The sequence below is a fragment of the Anastrepha ludens genome, chromosome 4, assembly GCF_028408465.1.
Source record: "Anastrepha ludens isolate Willacy chromosome 4, idAnaLude1.1, whole genome shotgun sequence".
NCBI lineage: Eukaryota > Metazoa > Arthropoda > Insecta > Diptera > Tephritidae > Anastrepha > Anastrepha ludens.
Genome location: NC_071500.1, coordinates 58,974,473 through 58,992,618, shown reverse-complemented (window position 1 = coordinate 58,992,618; position 18,146 = coordinate 58,974,473). Strand labels below are relative to the sequence as shown.

General features: G+C 37.3%; 1 protein-coding gene across 1 annotated transcript in view; it reads left to right on the top strand.

The window, feature by feature from the left end:
- LOC128862519 (uncharacterized) overlaps positions 1-18,146 on the top strand; it is a 284,688-nt gene that overhangs the window by 190,097 nt on the left and 76,445 nt on the right. The window contains exons 13-14 of the mRNA XM_054101195.1: positions 2,218-2,339; positions 16,392-16,484. Of these exons, the coding sequence (XP_053957170.1) occupies positions 2,218-2,339; positions 16,392-16,484 (215 nt within the window). The remainder of the gene's footprint in view (positions 1-2,217; positions 2,340-16,391; positions 16,485-18,146) is intronic.

Sequence of the window (18,146 nt, the reverse complement as noted above, 5' to 3'; positions counted from 1 at the left end):
GTTTTTTTTCGAAATTTGAAACTTTATTGACGTAAAATGGTTACAAATTTAATATTCAAAATATTGTCCATCGCTTACTACTACTTTTTCCCATCTTTCTGGCAATTCACGGATTCCCTTTGTGAAAAATTCGGTCGGTTTTGCCGCAATCCACGAATCGATCCATTTTTTGACTTCATCGTAATTACGGAAGTGCTGGTCAGCCAGGCCATGTTGCATCGATCGGAAGAGATAGTAATCGGATGGCGCAAGGTCTGGACTATACGGCGGGTGGGGTAGGACATCCCATTTGAGCGTTTCTAAGTATGTTTTGACCACTTGTGCAACATGTGGCCGAGCATTGTCATGTTGCAAAATAACTTTGTCGTGTCTATCGGCGTATTGCGGCCGTTTTTCTCGCAGTGCTCGGCTCAAACGCATCAATTGTCGTCGGTAGACATCCCCCGTAATCGTTTCATTCGGTTTCAGTAGCTCATAATACACAACACCCAGCTGGTCCCACCAGATACACAGCATAACCTTCAGGCCATGAATATTCTGCGCCGACGTCGATGTTGAAGCATGGCCAGGGTATCCATACGTTGCCCGACGTTTTGGATTGTCGTAATGGACCCACTTTTCATCGCCAGTCACAATTCGATGCAAAAAACCCTTTCTTTTGTGCCGTTGAAGCAGTTGTTCGCATGCCATAAAACGGCGTTCAACGTCTCTTGGCTTCAATTCATACGGCACCCAATGGCCTACCTTTCGGATCATTCCCATGGCTTTTAAACGTTTGGAAATGGTTGATTGATCAACTCCCAAAGTTTTTGCAACCTCTTCTTGCGTTTGAGCCGGATCTTGATCGAGCAATTCCTCCAATTCGGTATCCATGAACTTTGGCGGCGCACCCTCGCGTTCTTCGTCTTCCAAGCCAAAATCACCACTTTTAAAACGTGCAAACCACTTCTGGCACGTTCGCTCAGATAGAGCATGCTCACCATAAACTTCCACCAAGATACGATGACTTTCGGCTGCTTTTTTCTTCATATTAAAATAATGAAGAAGAATTCCCCGCAAAAACACATTATTTGGCACGAAATTCGACATTTTCAAGTGTGGTAAAAATATTGTTGTTTACGCTTCAAATAAAAAACTTATACTGACGTTTGTGCCTTACGACAGTAGCTCTCCAATGAATGTTTGGAAATGTGGATCGATGGAATAATAATCAAGTTACGCCATCTGTTGTAAAACCGTAACGAACTTATTCATAGTCCTATTATATAAAAGCAGTGCCACTGAAAGGCTGAATCGAAGAACTCAAATTCGTTCTGACTCTACCGTCGTCTTACATCGTAAGCTTACATTATAAGGAAGATAAGACTTCATCGCTAATGCTCCCTAATTTCTTGGAATGAAAAAGTGACTCTTTTACTATACCTATGCGTATCTTATTGCTCAGAAGGACAGACGTCGCGAGCCTCGCAGCTACGAACTCATGTGGGCGGCTATATGCCGACACTCGTTGCCAAAGTGTTAATATGCGTAAGTCAATGCCGTGCTTTAAGCTTATCGTACCCACAGATTCTGATATTTTCTTGCAGTTCTCCGTAGCATTTTACTTCTCTGCATTAATTTCTTTACTGCAATATCAGCAAGTTCGTAGCATCCCGCATCTCCTGATTTTCTGCCTGAATTAGTCGGCTCGGTGAAGAGGGCAAGGAATCTGTTGAGCTCGGAACAAACAGACAAAATCTTCCCACCACCAATTTCAACAAGTTGGTTAAATACCCCAAAAATCTTCGCCTCGTGAGCATGACCCTGCATTACCCATTCAAACTTTCTCTTTAATTTGAATTTAAAAGCGCAACTCGAATTTGAAGACCTTGCATTTCCAGTACATAACAAAACTTCATCCTTTACGTGCATATGAGTTTTTTTTTTTCAATATTTGCTCTAAGTCCATGGGTGAGTGTGGGTGTGCAGTGATGTACTGTTTGCTTGTGCTGTATGCGAACAGAGATGAACTGTTTGATGCTTAACGTTCAAACGTTTCCCAAATAGTTAGTACCGATGTGCGTGTTCAGCAATTTTATTTTCATTCTTTTTCTTTCGTTTTCGTCTCGAATTCTGTCTGATTTAAAATTCTTTACACTCACTCATTCACGATTTTACCCCTTAACTTTTGCCTTGTTGTTGTTTACTTTCATGTGCGTTGCGTTTGCACTGCCACAGGAACGTCTGCTGCTGTCGGTGTTGCCGCGTCACGTTGCCATGGAAATGAAGGACGACATTGCAGGTCAGCCACGTGATACACAATTTCACAAAATCTACATACAACGACACGAAAATGTCAGGTGAGTGCAGGGAGATTGCAACACAAAAACTCACACAAATCAAAAAAATCAAAAGAGAAGTCCTAACATAACATTTACACATTTATGTAAAGCATATCATTTTTATGGCCTAACATTCGGAAGGCCGTAATAATTTTGCTTTAAAGCCAATATTTTCCCTACTGTGGATTTAGATGTTGCAAAGTGTTTGTGTTGTGCGCCTGATTTAATGTAAGCATTTTTTCTCCATTCGAATTGGAGTATTGAAATTCATAAAGATTTTGAGTTCGAGAAATAAAAAGAGTTGACATAGTATATTAATATTTGGGTATGACGCAGAGACTCGCAAACACAATCAGCTGGTGGTGGGTGGAAGAAGTTGGAAAGGGACCAACAAAAGCATTAATGTGCAAGTCACGCCTGAAGGCAATTGTAGTCGATTTTATAGCATTTAATTTGCGGAAAATACACGTCGTGGAGAAGTCAATGACACGGCAATGATTGATGAAATTATCTTTCATGTTTAATGGTAAAAAAAAACAATCGTTGAAAAATATTGACATCGAAAATAGTTATGCTTAAAAGGCTAAGTGTTTGATAAGAAAAATCTAGTTTCCCAACTGTTCGTTTTACCTAATGTGAAATCAGTCCCAACATCTGTTCATATTAATTCAAAATAAAAACCAAAAAAGCTTAGATATTCTCCCAATTGCAACATGGCCAGGAACATTGGCACATCGAAGAGAATTGTAGGGTCGATAAACTAGAGAGACTCTGTACCACTCTTCCCAAGGAGAAAAATGAAAACGATATTGGCATAACCCTACAAACATGCGAATTATTAAAAAGGTATAAAAATCAAAGCTTAAATAAACAGAAAGCTCTGATTTCAAAGAAAATTGAGTTTCCCACCCTGTCTGATTTCTGTTTTATCTCTAAATTATCCAACTACTATAAGTCTTACATTAGCAATTTGGAACGTCAATGGGCTTAGTAATCATAAATTGTAAGTTGAATTATTCACGAAGACTAAAGCTGTAATTAGTGGTGCCGTACCTCAGCCATAACCGTAATCCTAGCAATCAGCTGTTCTGATCAAACATATGGGCGTCACTGTAAACAATTATAGGTGCTCCACCGTAACGCCATAACCATAACCGTAGCCGTATGCATCTAATGAAGTTTTATTTAACCAGTAACCTAAGAAACTGTGAAATACTTTACATTTGTTTTGATATTTGCGAAAAAATTAGAATATTTGAAATGAACGAAAAAAATCAATTAACTTATTGGAAAAGAATCCGTGTTTTTTTGACAGAATGCAAATGTTGTCAATAATTTTACTTCAATATCAGCTGTAAATGTTGTTACGGCATGACTAAACGACAAATGCTGTAATGTTGCGGCTATGTTATGGTTACGGCTATGACATTACGACGACGGCATCACTAATTGTAGCTTAACAACATTTTTCTGTTCTCAGAAACCCATTTCACCAATAAAACAGTTTTTTAAGTAAAAAGTATATAATAAGTAAGTGGTAAAGCCCACGGTGGCTCAGCTATTGGCTACATACATAATTGGCCTTGACACCCTTTTTGGATATTTGGCCTAGCTCCTCCTCCTATTTGTGGTGTGCTTCTTGATGTCGTTTCACAAATGTTGAGACCTACAGTTTTAAGTCGGCTCCGAATGGTTTTTATGAGGAGTTTTCTCGTGGCAGAAATGCACTCGGAGGTTTACCATTGCTTACCGCTATTAGAATAAACTTTTTCTTCATTTTGTTATTTCAGTGAGATTTGAACCTACTGCATATACTTTATATACTCAAGCTTTTTCATAACACATTTTTTATTTTGTCGTTTCTAATTAATGGCGGCCGCCTCAGCCGAATCGGCTGGCTCGAATCTCCGTGCATGAAACACCAAAATGATAGAAAGTTTTTTCTAATAGCAGTCGCCCTTTGGCAGGCAATTACGAACCTCGGTGAGTATTTCTGCCAAGAAAAACTCCTCATAAAAATATCTGCCATTCGGAGTCGGCTTTAAACTGTAATTATAAACTGCAAACTCCAAACTGGCGCAAGGGCAAAAGTACACAAAATTTCTGAGTCGCATTTCTGCATCAGGAAATATAATTTTGATGCATTTTCAATAAACGCACTCTTTGGGCACATTGACTGTGGAAATAAATTTGTAATATTTCAAGGAATGTAGAAGCGTAAAACGACTAATTTCGGTATGATACTGACTTTTTGACATGATTTCCAGCGGGAAAGTGGGTGTTACTGTCAAAATAACAAGTAGATGTTCAATTTCGAGATAAAGATAAAGATGAAGATAACGGAAGAAAGGTAAAGAAACAGAATAGAATAGAAATGGAGTCAATGATAGAGATAGAGAGAGGGATAGAAATAAGGATAATCAGGTAAAGATAGTGATGAAACTGGTTGAATTTCTGCCACCGAGCGAGCGCTAGTAAGTAATAAATCTTTCATATCATTTTATGCCCACACATATATGTAAAGTTATGCAAGCTTTTGCACTTTTCCCTTTCTACAAATTTTTCAATTTCACGAAGTGAACGTCAATTTTCTTACCATTTCCTCTTATCACACATTCGCCCATCCAAAGTGCAGAAAGTTAAGCTTTTACGCCCCTATAGCCCATATTTGCCGTTCCTGCAGCGCAAAGTAAATCGCACAAAGGTGATTATTGCATGAATTGCTCTTTTCCTGTTCTCAGAATTGCCACTTTGGATGTCAACAAAAATGCGAATGAAAGCCGTAAGGAAAAAAGTCAATAGGTGAACAATTTGATTGCTACCTTAACGGCTTGTAAATGCATTGTACAAATATGTATAGTTGTGTCTGTGTGTAGAGTTCATGTTGTCACATGTCCGTTTGCACAGTTGTACACGATCTTCAGGTATTTGCTCATTTTGTGCTAATACAGAAAAACTTCTCAAATTCAAATCAAATACAGTCTGAGCCTTTCAACATTTTTTTGGCATAGATTTATTTTAAAGCATTTTAAAGGTTATTGGCTTTGGCTCCTGCGCAATCCCGGCTTAAGATGTACCGTTACAGAAAATTAAGGTTGGAAACTAAATGCACGAATGAGAGTTAAAAAATGATTGAGTGGTTTTAAAAAAGAATTATGAACTGCTTGACGAGGAAACTTTAAGCATAACTTCTGCCATAAAGAGTGAGCTGGAAATTTGCACTGTGAAAAGTTTAGCTTCTAGCATTTTTCTACGACTAACAATGAGTGAGAATATTTATGAATATTGCGAATTTTATCGGTTATGGTTTATTTAAATCTATACGGATTTCGTCGGTTATCTTTCTCCGAGAAATTAATGCTAGATAATAGGAAAATGCCCTTCTTCTTCTTTTTTGGCACACTAATATCCTAAGTTATTTTGGCCAAGTTCAACTAATCCTCTTGGAGGAATACTCTTCTTCGTCTTTATTGACGTGGTAATATAATAAGCCATTTTGGTCGAGCTGAAATAATCTCCCTGTAGACAACTAGCTGCCAAAGCGGCGCTAAGATTGAAGGAATAATCGATGCCCAAGTGATGGTCTTGGGTACACTGGAGTATACTTGGGATGTTTGCGATTATTGCTAACAGGCCTTATATACGAGTACAGTCGAGTACCTCGTAAGTAAAATACATTTTGGATTCAGAGAGCACTGGTACAATGGTGTAATAAATAATGAAAACGATGTCAGTACATACATATACTGATGGCTCAAAAATCAATGATTAAGTGAGAGGTGGTGTATACTCCGAAACTATATGTAGGCACCTTGCCTAGTCATTATAGCGTATTCCAAGCCGTACTCACATAGTTCGGGCACCTCGCCCCAAATTAGTCGGGACAAAGTCGACATATTCATGCCCTTGGCAACATGTAAACTTTTAATAGACAGCCATATCATTACTGTTGCAAATTTGAAGTGGAAACAGTTAAACACCTGCGCTATTAGTAGAAAAATGGGCCGCACTAGGAGTCTACTTAAATTCAGAATCGTAGCAGGTGTTCTATCTGGGCACTGTTCAATAGGAAGATATGCCAGTAGATTTGGGGTACCATTCAATGAGTATTGTGGAAGCTGTCAGGATATAGAAGAGGAAGAGACAATCGAAAACCTTCTATTCGGATGCATGACTCTATGTAGAAGACGGTAATCTCGGTCTAGTTTTTCTTGGTCCCATTTTTTTTATCAGACATTTGATACCTCAGACTAGGGTAGATTTAGTCATGGAGCGATACTCAATAAATGTAAAAGTGGTTCGAATGTCTTGTGAAAAGTTTCATTCTGCAAGAAGTGGATTTCTCACATTGCAATGTGAGCAATGAGTTTCATTCTCACCTAAACGTATACGTTAATAAACCAAGCTTTCACATTAGGGGTATTAAATTTCCACACGGCATTCAAGTAAAACTATGTACCCACAACGCGCCAATGTTTGGCGTGGGTTTTGAGCTAGTGGAGTTGTCGGACCGTACTTCTTCGCTGATATGGTGAAAAGTGAACAATGCTGTGACATGATAAAATGACCCTATTCCTAATAAAGTTCTCAGGAAGCATTAGCTCTAGGAATAACGAGCTCAAATTGAGGTCGAAATCCTCCAATTTGACATCATTGGACTTCTTTCTGTGAGGTTACATGAAGAGTATGCTCTAAGCCTATGATCCCGAGACGATTCAAGAGCTGAGAAATGAAATCATATGCGTTATAAATGATATACGGCTCGAACTATGTCAAAAAGTCATGGATAATTTATTAATAAAAGCTACCTACTTTCTTATTGAATAATCCTCTGGTAGCCACACGTAGAATTAGCTAATGGGCACGCATAATTCTTCACGCCTGTAATTCCTAGTGGTCATCAATCAGATCATCATTCATTCCCATTGCTCTCCTTCATGATATCACCTTTTTTGCGTTTAATGGAACCTGAATGGATGAATTCATTTCCAAGTAAGCGCCCCTCTTTCGAAGGTTAATAAGCGTCATATTGACTTTTTGAACTGCCAAAAAAGGATGAGGTTCGTTTAGCAGCAAACGTGGAAAGTCGTCAAACTTAGTACATATACACTTTTATATAGAATAAATTTTGTTTTTGACATATGTAGTGGTGATATCGATACACTTTTTGTTCATAAATATTGAATTTTGACGAGGGTGGCTACAACTTGTATATTAATGCATTAAACTTAAGTTGCCAGAAAGTGAGGTGGAAGAAGAAAAGATAATATTATATAAGATAATCCGCATGTCTTAGCACATATTGTCCACCATCATATTATATTTCCGTCGTTTGACAGTTCACAATGTACAAACCCACACCCGCTAGTATAGCCTTTGATTGCTATATAATTCCACTCAACCTAATTATATACACACATATACTTGTATGAACATACAACGTCCGCACTATGGTCGCAGCGACGGCATTAGGCTGACATCTCTTTTTGCCTAGCCCGCGGGCATTTTAAAAAAGCTCTCGCACAGATTAGAACACACAAAGTCTTTTTGCTAAGCAATTAATAGGAATTCATAATAGGCCCTCTCCCCGAATCTCCTTGCATGAACATCAAATAATAGAGAAGTTCTTTTCTAATAGCGGTCGCCTTTCGGCAGGCAATGGCAAACCTACAAGTGTATTTTTCCATAAAGAAGCTCCTAATAAAAACGATTTGCCGTTCGGTGTCAGCTTAAAACTGTAGATCCCTCTATTTGTGAAACAACATCAAGACGCACATCACAAATAAGAGGAAGAGCTCGGCCGACGGTAATAACTGGTACGAGTATTTAGTTATTTTTCCTTTTTCATATTTTTTTACCAACACAATATTTTACATACGAGAACACTCCAAAGAAGCACAACAAAAATTACCATATTTACTTTTGAATTACTTATTTTTATGAAAAATATATTCATTTTTATAATAATGCAAGGGAAACTCATATAAAGTGTACTCTCTCCTAACGAATACCTCTCTTAAGCGGAACCTCCCACAATCAAACGTTTTTTTCAGTACATATCACAAATTCTCAAAAATTTTTTCTAACTCATTTTCCTCCAGCCCCTTAACCCACCCATAACATTTTATCTAATTTTTTACAATGTTCTCATAAGAGGACACCTTTCATAAATGGACAAATTTTTCAGTACCTTAGATGCCCGGTTAAGATAGAGTACACTATATTTTATTCTGTTTACTTTACAAGCACAAGTAGTGCTAATATTTTTGGGTGTAGCGATGAGATTTTCAACCTATTAACACATGCACAAAATGTGTTTGAATACGAGGCCGCACCACTGCAATAGACAGATACACCGGCGACGCTCTTGCTCTCACAGCAGAGATCGATGTATTTAGCGGTCATTTGAACACTGCGTCTATACTACCAAGAGAGCTCAGCAACATTACAAAGCGGTACGGCATACGCCAGATTGTGGCTATGCCAAATCGTGACATACTCCTCGATTATTATTTTTACATCTCGATAACTAAATGTCAACGAGATCGGAACAGCTCCTAGTGATAAGCGAAGATGGCCCACTGACCTGAAATGAAAACACCACGCCTTTTTCAAGGCATAACGGCACATATCATTGCAACATTTTTTGTATAACGGTGGACTGATTTATATACAATAATATATGAGAAATAGTCCACCAAGACTGCACTATTAATAAAAAGCAAAATTTAATTTGGTGTTTTTTACACTCCCACTTGTATTTTGGCATTTGCTCCCGCAAGTAGGGTGATTTTTCGGGTTCTGTTTGTGTATTACGGATTTTTTGTTATTACATTTTTCATTGATAAATATTTTCATTCAAGACTAACAATGAAAGGAGAGGCATTACAAATGTACATGCATATGTATGAACAGTTAGCTCATAGCAGGAAAGACGGCAGCCAAGCCATACAGAACTCCATATGTACATAACAGTACTAAATACAGATACACGCACGTTTGCCAATACTTTCAATCTGCTTGGCTTAATATCAAAGTTATTATATTTACCCAGCCATTTCATTTGATAATGGAAATCTAGAATTTAATACGACTTTTCGGAATAAATCGGATTATTTATAATTTTAAGCAGTGACGAGTATAACAAATTATTTTCTTCTCCTACATAAAGGTTGTTTTTTAAGTGCCTGAGAACTATCGATATCGCTAACTATGATTTGATAGCTAAGAATGGCAAAATGTGTTGGCATTTCTGTTTAGTAAGGTTGGTTGGTTGGCTTAAGTGGTGATTCGTCCAGAATCCAACTAACGCTTCCCCACCATTTTGTTGCCACATCCTCGTTACCAACTTTTTACCAGTTATTTACAGCAAGACTATATCCAGTCTCTGCGGTTTAAGAACCTTATTTGGTTGTTGACATCTAAACCAGACAGTTGCTCGAGACTCTCGAACAACGGTATGCGCAGGTTTAACATTCTGTCCTTCCATAGGGCAGGGCATTCCCAGAGGAAATGGAAGATTTTTTTACTTTTTCTCCGGTTGTTTGGAACTGTGACAGTATGTCTTGTAAGGGATGCCCATTTTGGTTCAAAGCCCTTAATCTCCAGGCGTCCCGTCTTTTCATGTTTATTAATGTCGACGGTTGCTTGAGGTTGTAGGTAGGCCATAATGCTCTGCTAATTTTGCATTAAGTCTGGTCTCTTCATCTGTAATCTGCGATTGGAGGTATTTTAGGAAAATTGCACTCTTGACTGCACCTAAGGGTGGAAATACCGATTCCGCAAGAGCGTTATTCATGGCAAATCCCTTTATTGTCCGTTAGTTCATCAGCTTTTTTATTACCTTCAATGCTCCGATGTCCCGGGACCCCGATTTAGGTGCCTTTATGGTTTTCACTCAAGGTGGTAAGGCTATTCCTACTTTGTTCCACCACTTTAAGGATGGTTGTAGCCGAACCCAGTGCCTAGATTGCAGCTTGGCTATCCGAAAGAATACGTCCGCCTGAAAGACACTGCAGTTATTAGGGAGACGCACAGATTTTTAAATTTTAAGTTTTTGAGAATATATACCGGCTCCAATACCACAATCCATTTTACTTCTATCTGTATAGACTGTACTGTCGAAGTTGTTTAGTGAGAATTCCTTCTTCCATTCCTCCCTAGATGAAATGAGATTTGCAAAATTCTTATTGTATGATATGTTACCGTCGGAACGATGTAGTTAGTTCTCTCCGAGGTATATTGGGCCTGTCGCAGTAATAGACTGGCATGACCATGACTTTTTCCCTTCCAGCGCCCGGCTTCATTTAACCTAAATGCACTCATGGTTGCCATTTCTTGATATGCAGATCTCCCGGAATAACGTGTGTCACTGCGTTCAGAGCCTCCCTAGGATATGGTCTGATTGCACCGACTGTTGTTTTACAGGCTAATCATTGTATTCTGTCAAGTATTGATGTTGTACTCTCTCCCTAGAGCTTTCCACTCAACTACCGAGCCATACAATAAAATTGGTCGCATAAAATATGGTTGTATATAATGTAAGTTTAGGTTAAATACCCCATCTTCTTCCAAGCATGAGTTTACAGGCATATAAAGCGATTTCTGCTTTCTTTACCCGTTTTTCAATGTTTAATTGCCAGCTAAGTTTGGAGCTCAGAATACCCCTAAGTACTTTGCACTGGTTAAAAGTAAAAGGGTTTGTCCATTAATATTTGGTAGTGTACAAATTTTTACCTAATATCTGATCGTAAATAGCATAAGTTCTGTTATACACGCATTTAAACTTGGGCCACAGCCTGTAGCTCAAGAGTTAAGCTCGTCTAGCGCTCTTTGAATGATCCTACTGATCGTATTGGGACACAGTCCTGATGCCATTAGTACCACATCATCAGCGTACGCAACTACTTTACCCAAACTACATTAAGTTTTATTAAGATTTTACTAATCACACATAACCAAAGAAGTGGAGATAGTACTCCTCCATGTGAGGTACCCCTATGCACTCTTTTAGTTAAGTTGATATTACCCATATTAACTCTAACGATCCTGGTTTCGAGCATAGAGATAATCCAATTGTTGAGTGCTAATATTATTAAATGCACCTTATAAATATATCTCTATCAATTTTCCAGCTATTTAGTATATAACCTAGGTTTGTACACGATTTGAGAGTTTGTTTGATTGCCCATGCAACACCTTCTGCCGGAGCGGTCCAAGTGCCATCTGGCCTCTTGACTCAAGAAGCCATTGAATGATCTTTGGACAAAATATTGCTGAGTCTCGCATAATCTCCAGTAGATTCGATCGAAGAACAAAAGTCTCTCCTGCTCTCCTTCTTGGCGGCCCTAGTTGCGTTTTTGTACTGTCTACGACTTTCTCTGCACAGTTGCCAATTACCTGTTGAGTAGCTGAGGATAAAATTTGATCTGGCTTCTTCCTTGAACTTCGAGAGCTCATTGTTCCACCACGGAGGGTACGATTTTTTGCTTTGACGTTTTATAGGCGCTACTGAATGTCTTCTCCAATGTTGTAACCCTTACTCTCAAGGAGAGGGATTTGGCTTATCGAAATTCCTTCCAATTATTTCTTAATAGTGTTTTATACACCCTGTATACACCCTCAGATCGAGCTCGTAAAGGATCAAGCTGTAATCAGAGGTAAGGTTAGTAAGGTGTACGCAAAGTTCATAGACCGAAGTGTTGGATTTTTCGTGGTTCGCAACTTTTATGCAAAATACAGGTCGTGCAAGAATTAAAGCCGAATTACCATCGTTTGCGTCCCATTTTTGTTGATTGGGCTCATTTATTTTAGATTTATTATTCAGATTTATTGGAAAAAGTAGCCAAGAATTGGACCCAGCGAACATATGCCGGATATCATATTCAAACAATAAATTAAATGTAATTGTCTCTCTGATTATGATAAAAAAAATGCATTCGAACATTATTTCTGCTTTCTATTTAGTTCTTCTTAAAAATGTTACCTAAAAGTATATATTTTCAAGGATTAAAAAAATTTTATTTCAAGTTCTTAGGCTCTTAAAAAACACTCGATACATATTATATATACTCAGTTATTTATGTATAGCCCACTGTGTAGTGGGTTTAGTCCTTTAAATAGCGGCAAGCACAAAATCTCATAATCGCTGGCGTCAACGACAACACTGCGGAATGCTCGCATATTGCCGGCTGGCGTACCCTTAAATTTCAGTTTGATTTGTTACTTTGTGTTTCGATTTACTACTAAGCGATTGCTTTTTCCAAGCATTTAAACATTGATGTCAGCCTTCTCTGAGTTTTTTATAAATCGGTGTAATTACCTATAAAAAATATGTCCGCATATATTGCGTGGTATGTAAAAGGTGGTGCAAAATTAAGCATCCCATTATATTTTGAAATAACTTTTTTGCTAATATAAATAAAAATTGATTGAGTGATGGAAGTCTTTATTTTCACCTTAACACGCTCCACTGCTTGTCAGTCTGTATACTTCATCTATCTGGTTCAAATGTGTCAAATATGATTGACATACGATGCCATTTGCAGAAATTATAAATCTTCCGAGAGGGTGATTAATTTGGCATTACCTTGCCTACAGATATTTACCGATGCTCGAAATACTCATGCAAAATAGTCAAACGTCGCTCTTCACTTTACATTAAGTTTTTACACTTTCGCACATATAAAAATGTGAAAATCTGTTTTAATGTTCGTTTGTAATATCTGGGGTGCAATATGGAATATCTGCATATTTATTAGGTAAGCTATCAAGCAGTTTATAGACAAGGCCTTCTGAATTCGACGAAGAACGTCTCAAATTACTTTTGAAGGAGAACAGTCGCCAAACCAGTCGTAAATTGACGAAAATTGGGAGCCTGAGTGCCTCACGAGCTCAACGAAAAAAACAAAAAAGTCGCCTTCAAATTGCTTCTCGCCCCCCATCGAGCAACACGCGGTCATAAATAACCCTTTTTGTAGTAAATCGGGAGATGAAAAATGGTGTATAGGCACCAATAGTCAATATGAAGTGAAGAAAGGAGTGGGTGGCTCCAGGAGATACACCAAAGTCGAAAGTCAAGCCGGATCTTCATCCAAAGAAGATCATGACATGTGTTTGGTGGGACTGGGAGGGCATGGTGCATTGAGAAATGCTCGAAAATAATGCCACGGTCAACAAGGAGCTCTACATTCCCCAACTACAATGCGTGAATAAGACTATTTGACTGAAAATAGCTGATCGACATAGACAAACCATACTCCTTCACGACAACGTCAGGCCTCACATTACAGAAGTCGTCAAAGGCGCACTCCAAGAGCTCTACTGGGAGTAGTTAAAATGCAAAACCCATTCTCCATAATCTTCATCTAAGGTCATTTAAATTTATACTTTTTGTCTGATATTAGTTAGCAACTAGTTTTTTTAATAATTAAACGATGTCATTAAGCCTATCCAGCGAAATAAGTCACGGCTTCTTGGTGTCAACAGCATATACATTTATGTATTTGGCACTGGAAATTCTAGAACTCACAACAAATTCTGAACATTTCTACTTGTATGCAAAAGTAATGCAACCTATGCAAGTTATCAACTCTCTTCAAGGAGAACAAAATATCTTCTAAGGCTATTTTATTCTTGCTTTAGTGTCTAATATAGTCAAGAATTGGACGTTTATCAGGCGTTTCGATCATGCACAAGACTATCTATTAATAAAACTAATTTCTCTTGGCCGATTGATTTTAGATGAATATTCAAGGACTTTTGATGATCACCGCAAGTAATTTCTGGAGAAACGTGATCCACACAAACAGCGATAACTTTTATAATTATAAATTTTTTTTTTTTTTTTGAAATTTTGCTAAAGTCAAGTCGAAACATGATATATAATATTAATACTATGTTTTTAGTTTTTGTAAAATAAAGCAATTGACTGTAAAAAAACAATATTGAAAATCATCATTTTTTCGGGCCTCTGACTACCCCTAACCTCTTAAAGTTATTTTAGATTTCAGAGAAATAGGCTACTACTTTAAAACTGATTCAATAGAGTGCCTCTTGAACGGTTTGTAATGTTTCGAGTCGCTGCTAATTATTGGAGTAAGGCCAGCAAAGTTGCTTATGCGCTATGGCTAAATTTGATGTCAACTCCTTCGGTTGCTACTTTTTCGCTTTGGGTTGGGAATGCTTTAAAAGGAATGTATATGTTATGTATTGCACAGCACATACTTCTCATTTCTTCAGCTTCACTTTATACATAAAAATCTCAATCACCTCATCAAGGACTTTACTGAGAGTATATTGGACCAAAGAAACGTCCGTTTTCCACTTGATATCCGCCTTCAGCAGAGAAGTTGCACTAAATTTTAGAATTTACTTTTTATTTGGCTATATATGCATTCCAAGAATCTCTAACAAACGTAAATGTAAATGAAAGGTTTATAAGTGCCCACAAGGACTGCTGTAATTCAAGTGGGTTTAGTATACCATTTGTTCTTCGTCCAGAATATTTAGAAATTCGACTCAATTTTAATCACATGCAGTCCATAACATTTCACAAGTATTTGACTGACAAAATATGCTAAAGTTCGGAATCAAGGCATCAAAAGCAGGTAATGTGGAGCGTTCCAAGAATGACGGAATACAAGTTTGCGCCCCGATAAAATAGAAACAAAAGGAAGAGAAATTACTTGTTTGTGAAGGCGAAGAGTAGCCGAAAGTAACAGCAACTACCAAACACAAGAAATTAGAGACACACTTTCTTGGTACAGCGTATTCCACATAAAAACGGAGAAAACTGCATTTGGAGGTGTTTTTACATTATAATTCGCGCTTTAACAGTTTAACACGCAGCACTTCTTTTCGTTAGTTTGCTTAGTTTAAATGTCACAAATCACAATATTACCAAACCTTTCACTGAATTGCATGACATTAGCCATGTCAAAATCGCGAAAACAACGGAGGAATTTACATACCTCGGCGGCAAAGTTTGAAATATTGAATTTCAAAAAAATTTCGATTTTTTTTGTTTTTTGCAAAATAAGCCGAAAAACGAAATTGCCGATAAATATTGAAAAAAAATTTTTTCGGGCGAACAAAAAAATACGTGTCTCATTATGTTGACCAGAGAGCAACATATTTGAGTTACATCGAAATCGAAGAACATGACCCGAATAGCCCGGTTGAATTGAAATGGAAAGCATCTATGGCGAAACAACAACTTGACTTCCAGTTTAAAGGTTACACTTTTCAAGTCGAATGTGCTGTCTACCGACTGCGCTGTACATTGGCTCAACCTGGAGAATCACCACCGCAAACATCCTCTGCATATCATTTTCTTATACCATCTTTCTTACTTACCTTTTCACTGAGTGCTTATTTCTTCCACAGCCTGGGGTAGTGCGCCAACATAAATTTCATCAATCTTTCCCATTATATCAACAGCTCTGGCTGGTTGTAGATATCTTCCTGTTGGAGGTTTCGTAATGATATTAAAACAGCGCTTTAGTGCTACTTGGGGAGTGGCAAGGTGGCGCTGCAACCATTTCAATTACCTACCTACCTTTAAATTATTAGATGGAGTTTAAATTACCTGGTGATAGGAATTTTTCACGGATCATAAAAAATACAACGACATGCCCACATACTTTATAATTTATTATTGGCGCAAATCAGAACATATACTATATACTTTTTTATTATTCTGAGAACACTAAGCTGTCTAGACTGCATCTGTTTTTTGAATTCTCAGTTTTCGCGAAAAGCTGCTGTACCACAAAACCCGCAATTACTCTATGCCTTCTTAATGCTTTTTGTGTCTGTGTCTGATGATTCAACTCATAAGAAAAAATGTTCAAATGGAGGAATTTTTTCTCGAGAAAAATAAATTCCCTAGAACACAACCCTTAGGAATATTTGCGATAAGTTTGAATATCTCATTACATAGTTTCTATTACACATACTATACTTATGTATGTATAAATATGTTAATCAAAAATAATCACATATATAAATAATAACAAAATTGTAGTACATCTAAAAACAAACATTGTTGTATTCCTTTTCTAACAATAGCATACTTTTTGCGGACATCTGCGGTTTCACCAGCCTCTCTGATCAATGCACCGCTGAAGAGTTGGTCCGGCTGCTTAACGAACTTTTTGCCAGGTAAAATGAAAGACCACACTTGTTTCCACCTATGGGTAAGCATGGATAGCCACCCCATTTTGACAATTTTTTGTTTTTTATTGTTACGTTTATATAGCCTGCCGCTTGCTCTAAGAAAAAGGCAAAAACTTTGTTTGTGTCTAATCGAGTAATCGAAAAAAAATCAGTATTCACCAATTAGTTTACAGAAGCTATTATTTTAACATAATTGTGCCATTGGAGGTACTTACTTACTTTTAGTTTCTAGAGAATTTGTTATATAATGGCTTCTCTTAATCAGTACCCGCTATATTCCATAATCTATTACGTTAACTTAAGTATATATTTAGAGCAATTACTTACATTTAATTTATAAGAAAGGTTTTGTATAATGACCTGCGACAAAATATTGCATATTTAATTCCTAGTAATCTATTCTTCCTCACTTACATACAAATAACTCCCAAATTACATAAACAAGTATGGGTTTATGCGTAAAGGGAACGAGTACAAGACGTAGTGGCTCCTGCCATCAAGCAAACAGTGGCATATACCATAAGCACCTGTGTCACTTTCGACAGTTATAGTTTTGAAGTAGTAAGGATTTCGTTTATTTAGGAACCAGCATAAACCTCAATAACAATGTCAGCCTTCAAATCCAACATAGAATCTCTCTTGCCAACAAGTGCTACTTTGCACTAAGTAAGGCTAATGAGTGGTAAAGTATTTTTTTTGACGAACAAATCGAACACTTTATAAATTTCTATCATGCCCGTCCTATGGACAGAAGCTTTGAGGATCAAACGGCAGATGAGACGTACCTTCAAGTGTTTGAGGGAGAGATTCTGCGGAAGATTTTTGGACTTTTGTACGCCAAGCGGTTATCGCGCCAATCAAGTAGAAGGATGATTTCCCCAGCATACTTCTTTAAAGTACACCCTGAAAATTGAAAGCAAGCACAAAATTAGTTTTGAAAAACTTTTTTACTAATTAAAAAAAATGATTTTGAGTAAAATAAATCTCTATTTTGATTTTTATGAACTCCATTGCATGTACGTTTATATACTGGCACTGTCTAGTATAATTTAATTTAGCAGTATTCTAATTGAAGGATTTAATCCATCTACATATATAAAGCAATGAATTATGAGTATCAAATGCCGTTACATCTTCTATTACGTCTGCAATTCAGCTGATCCCCTCAAAATCACTGAAAGCCAGTTAACGGTATAATGTTGGCCATACTTTCTGAACTCTCTCCGCCGTGCATGCGTGCATATGTGACCCTCAGATGAAAAATGTCTTAAGCGGCCAAAACAATTCATCAATTCACGCGAAATAATTTATTGTTGCGCCATACTAATGTAGAAAAATAAATAAGTAAATCAAGTGTGTTGCTAAATTAATTCAGGTGTAGGCATAAATAATGAGACTTTCTAATCCGCGCTATTAATACAAAATGATTAATAACACTAGTGTACGCTGAAAAACACCCACGCACCAGGCCACCCAGTTTCTATGTAGAAGCGGTCGCTGAGTTCGAAAATCTACTCAGTTTTCGAAATACCACCAAATAAAGGTATTGGCTTAAAGTTCAATTATACAAATTTATAATCTTTTAAAAATTCGGTAGCCGATAAAAATAAATGAAATATCGAATTAATGGTAATGAAGTTTGCTATT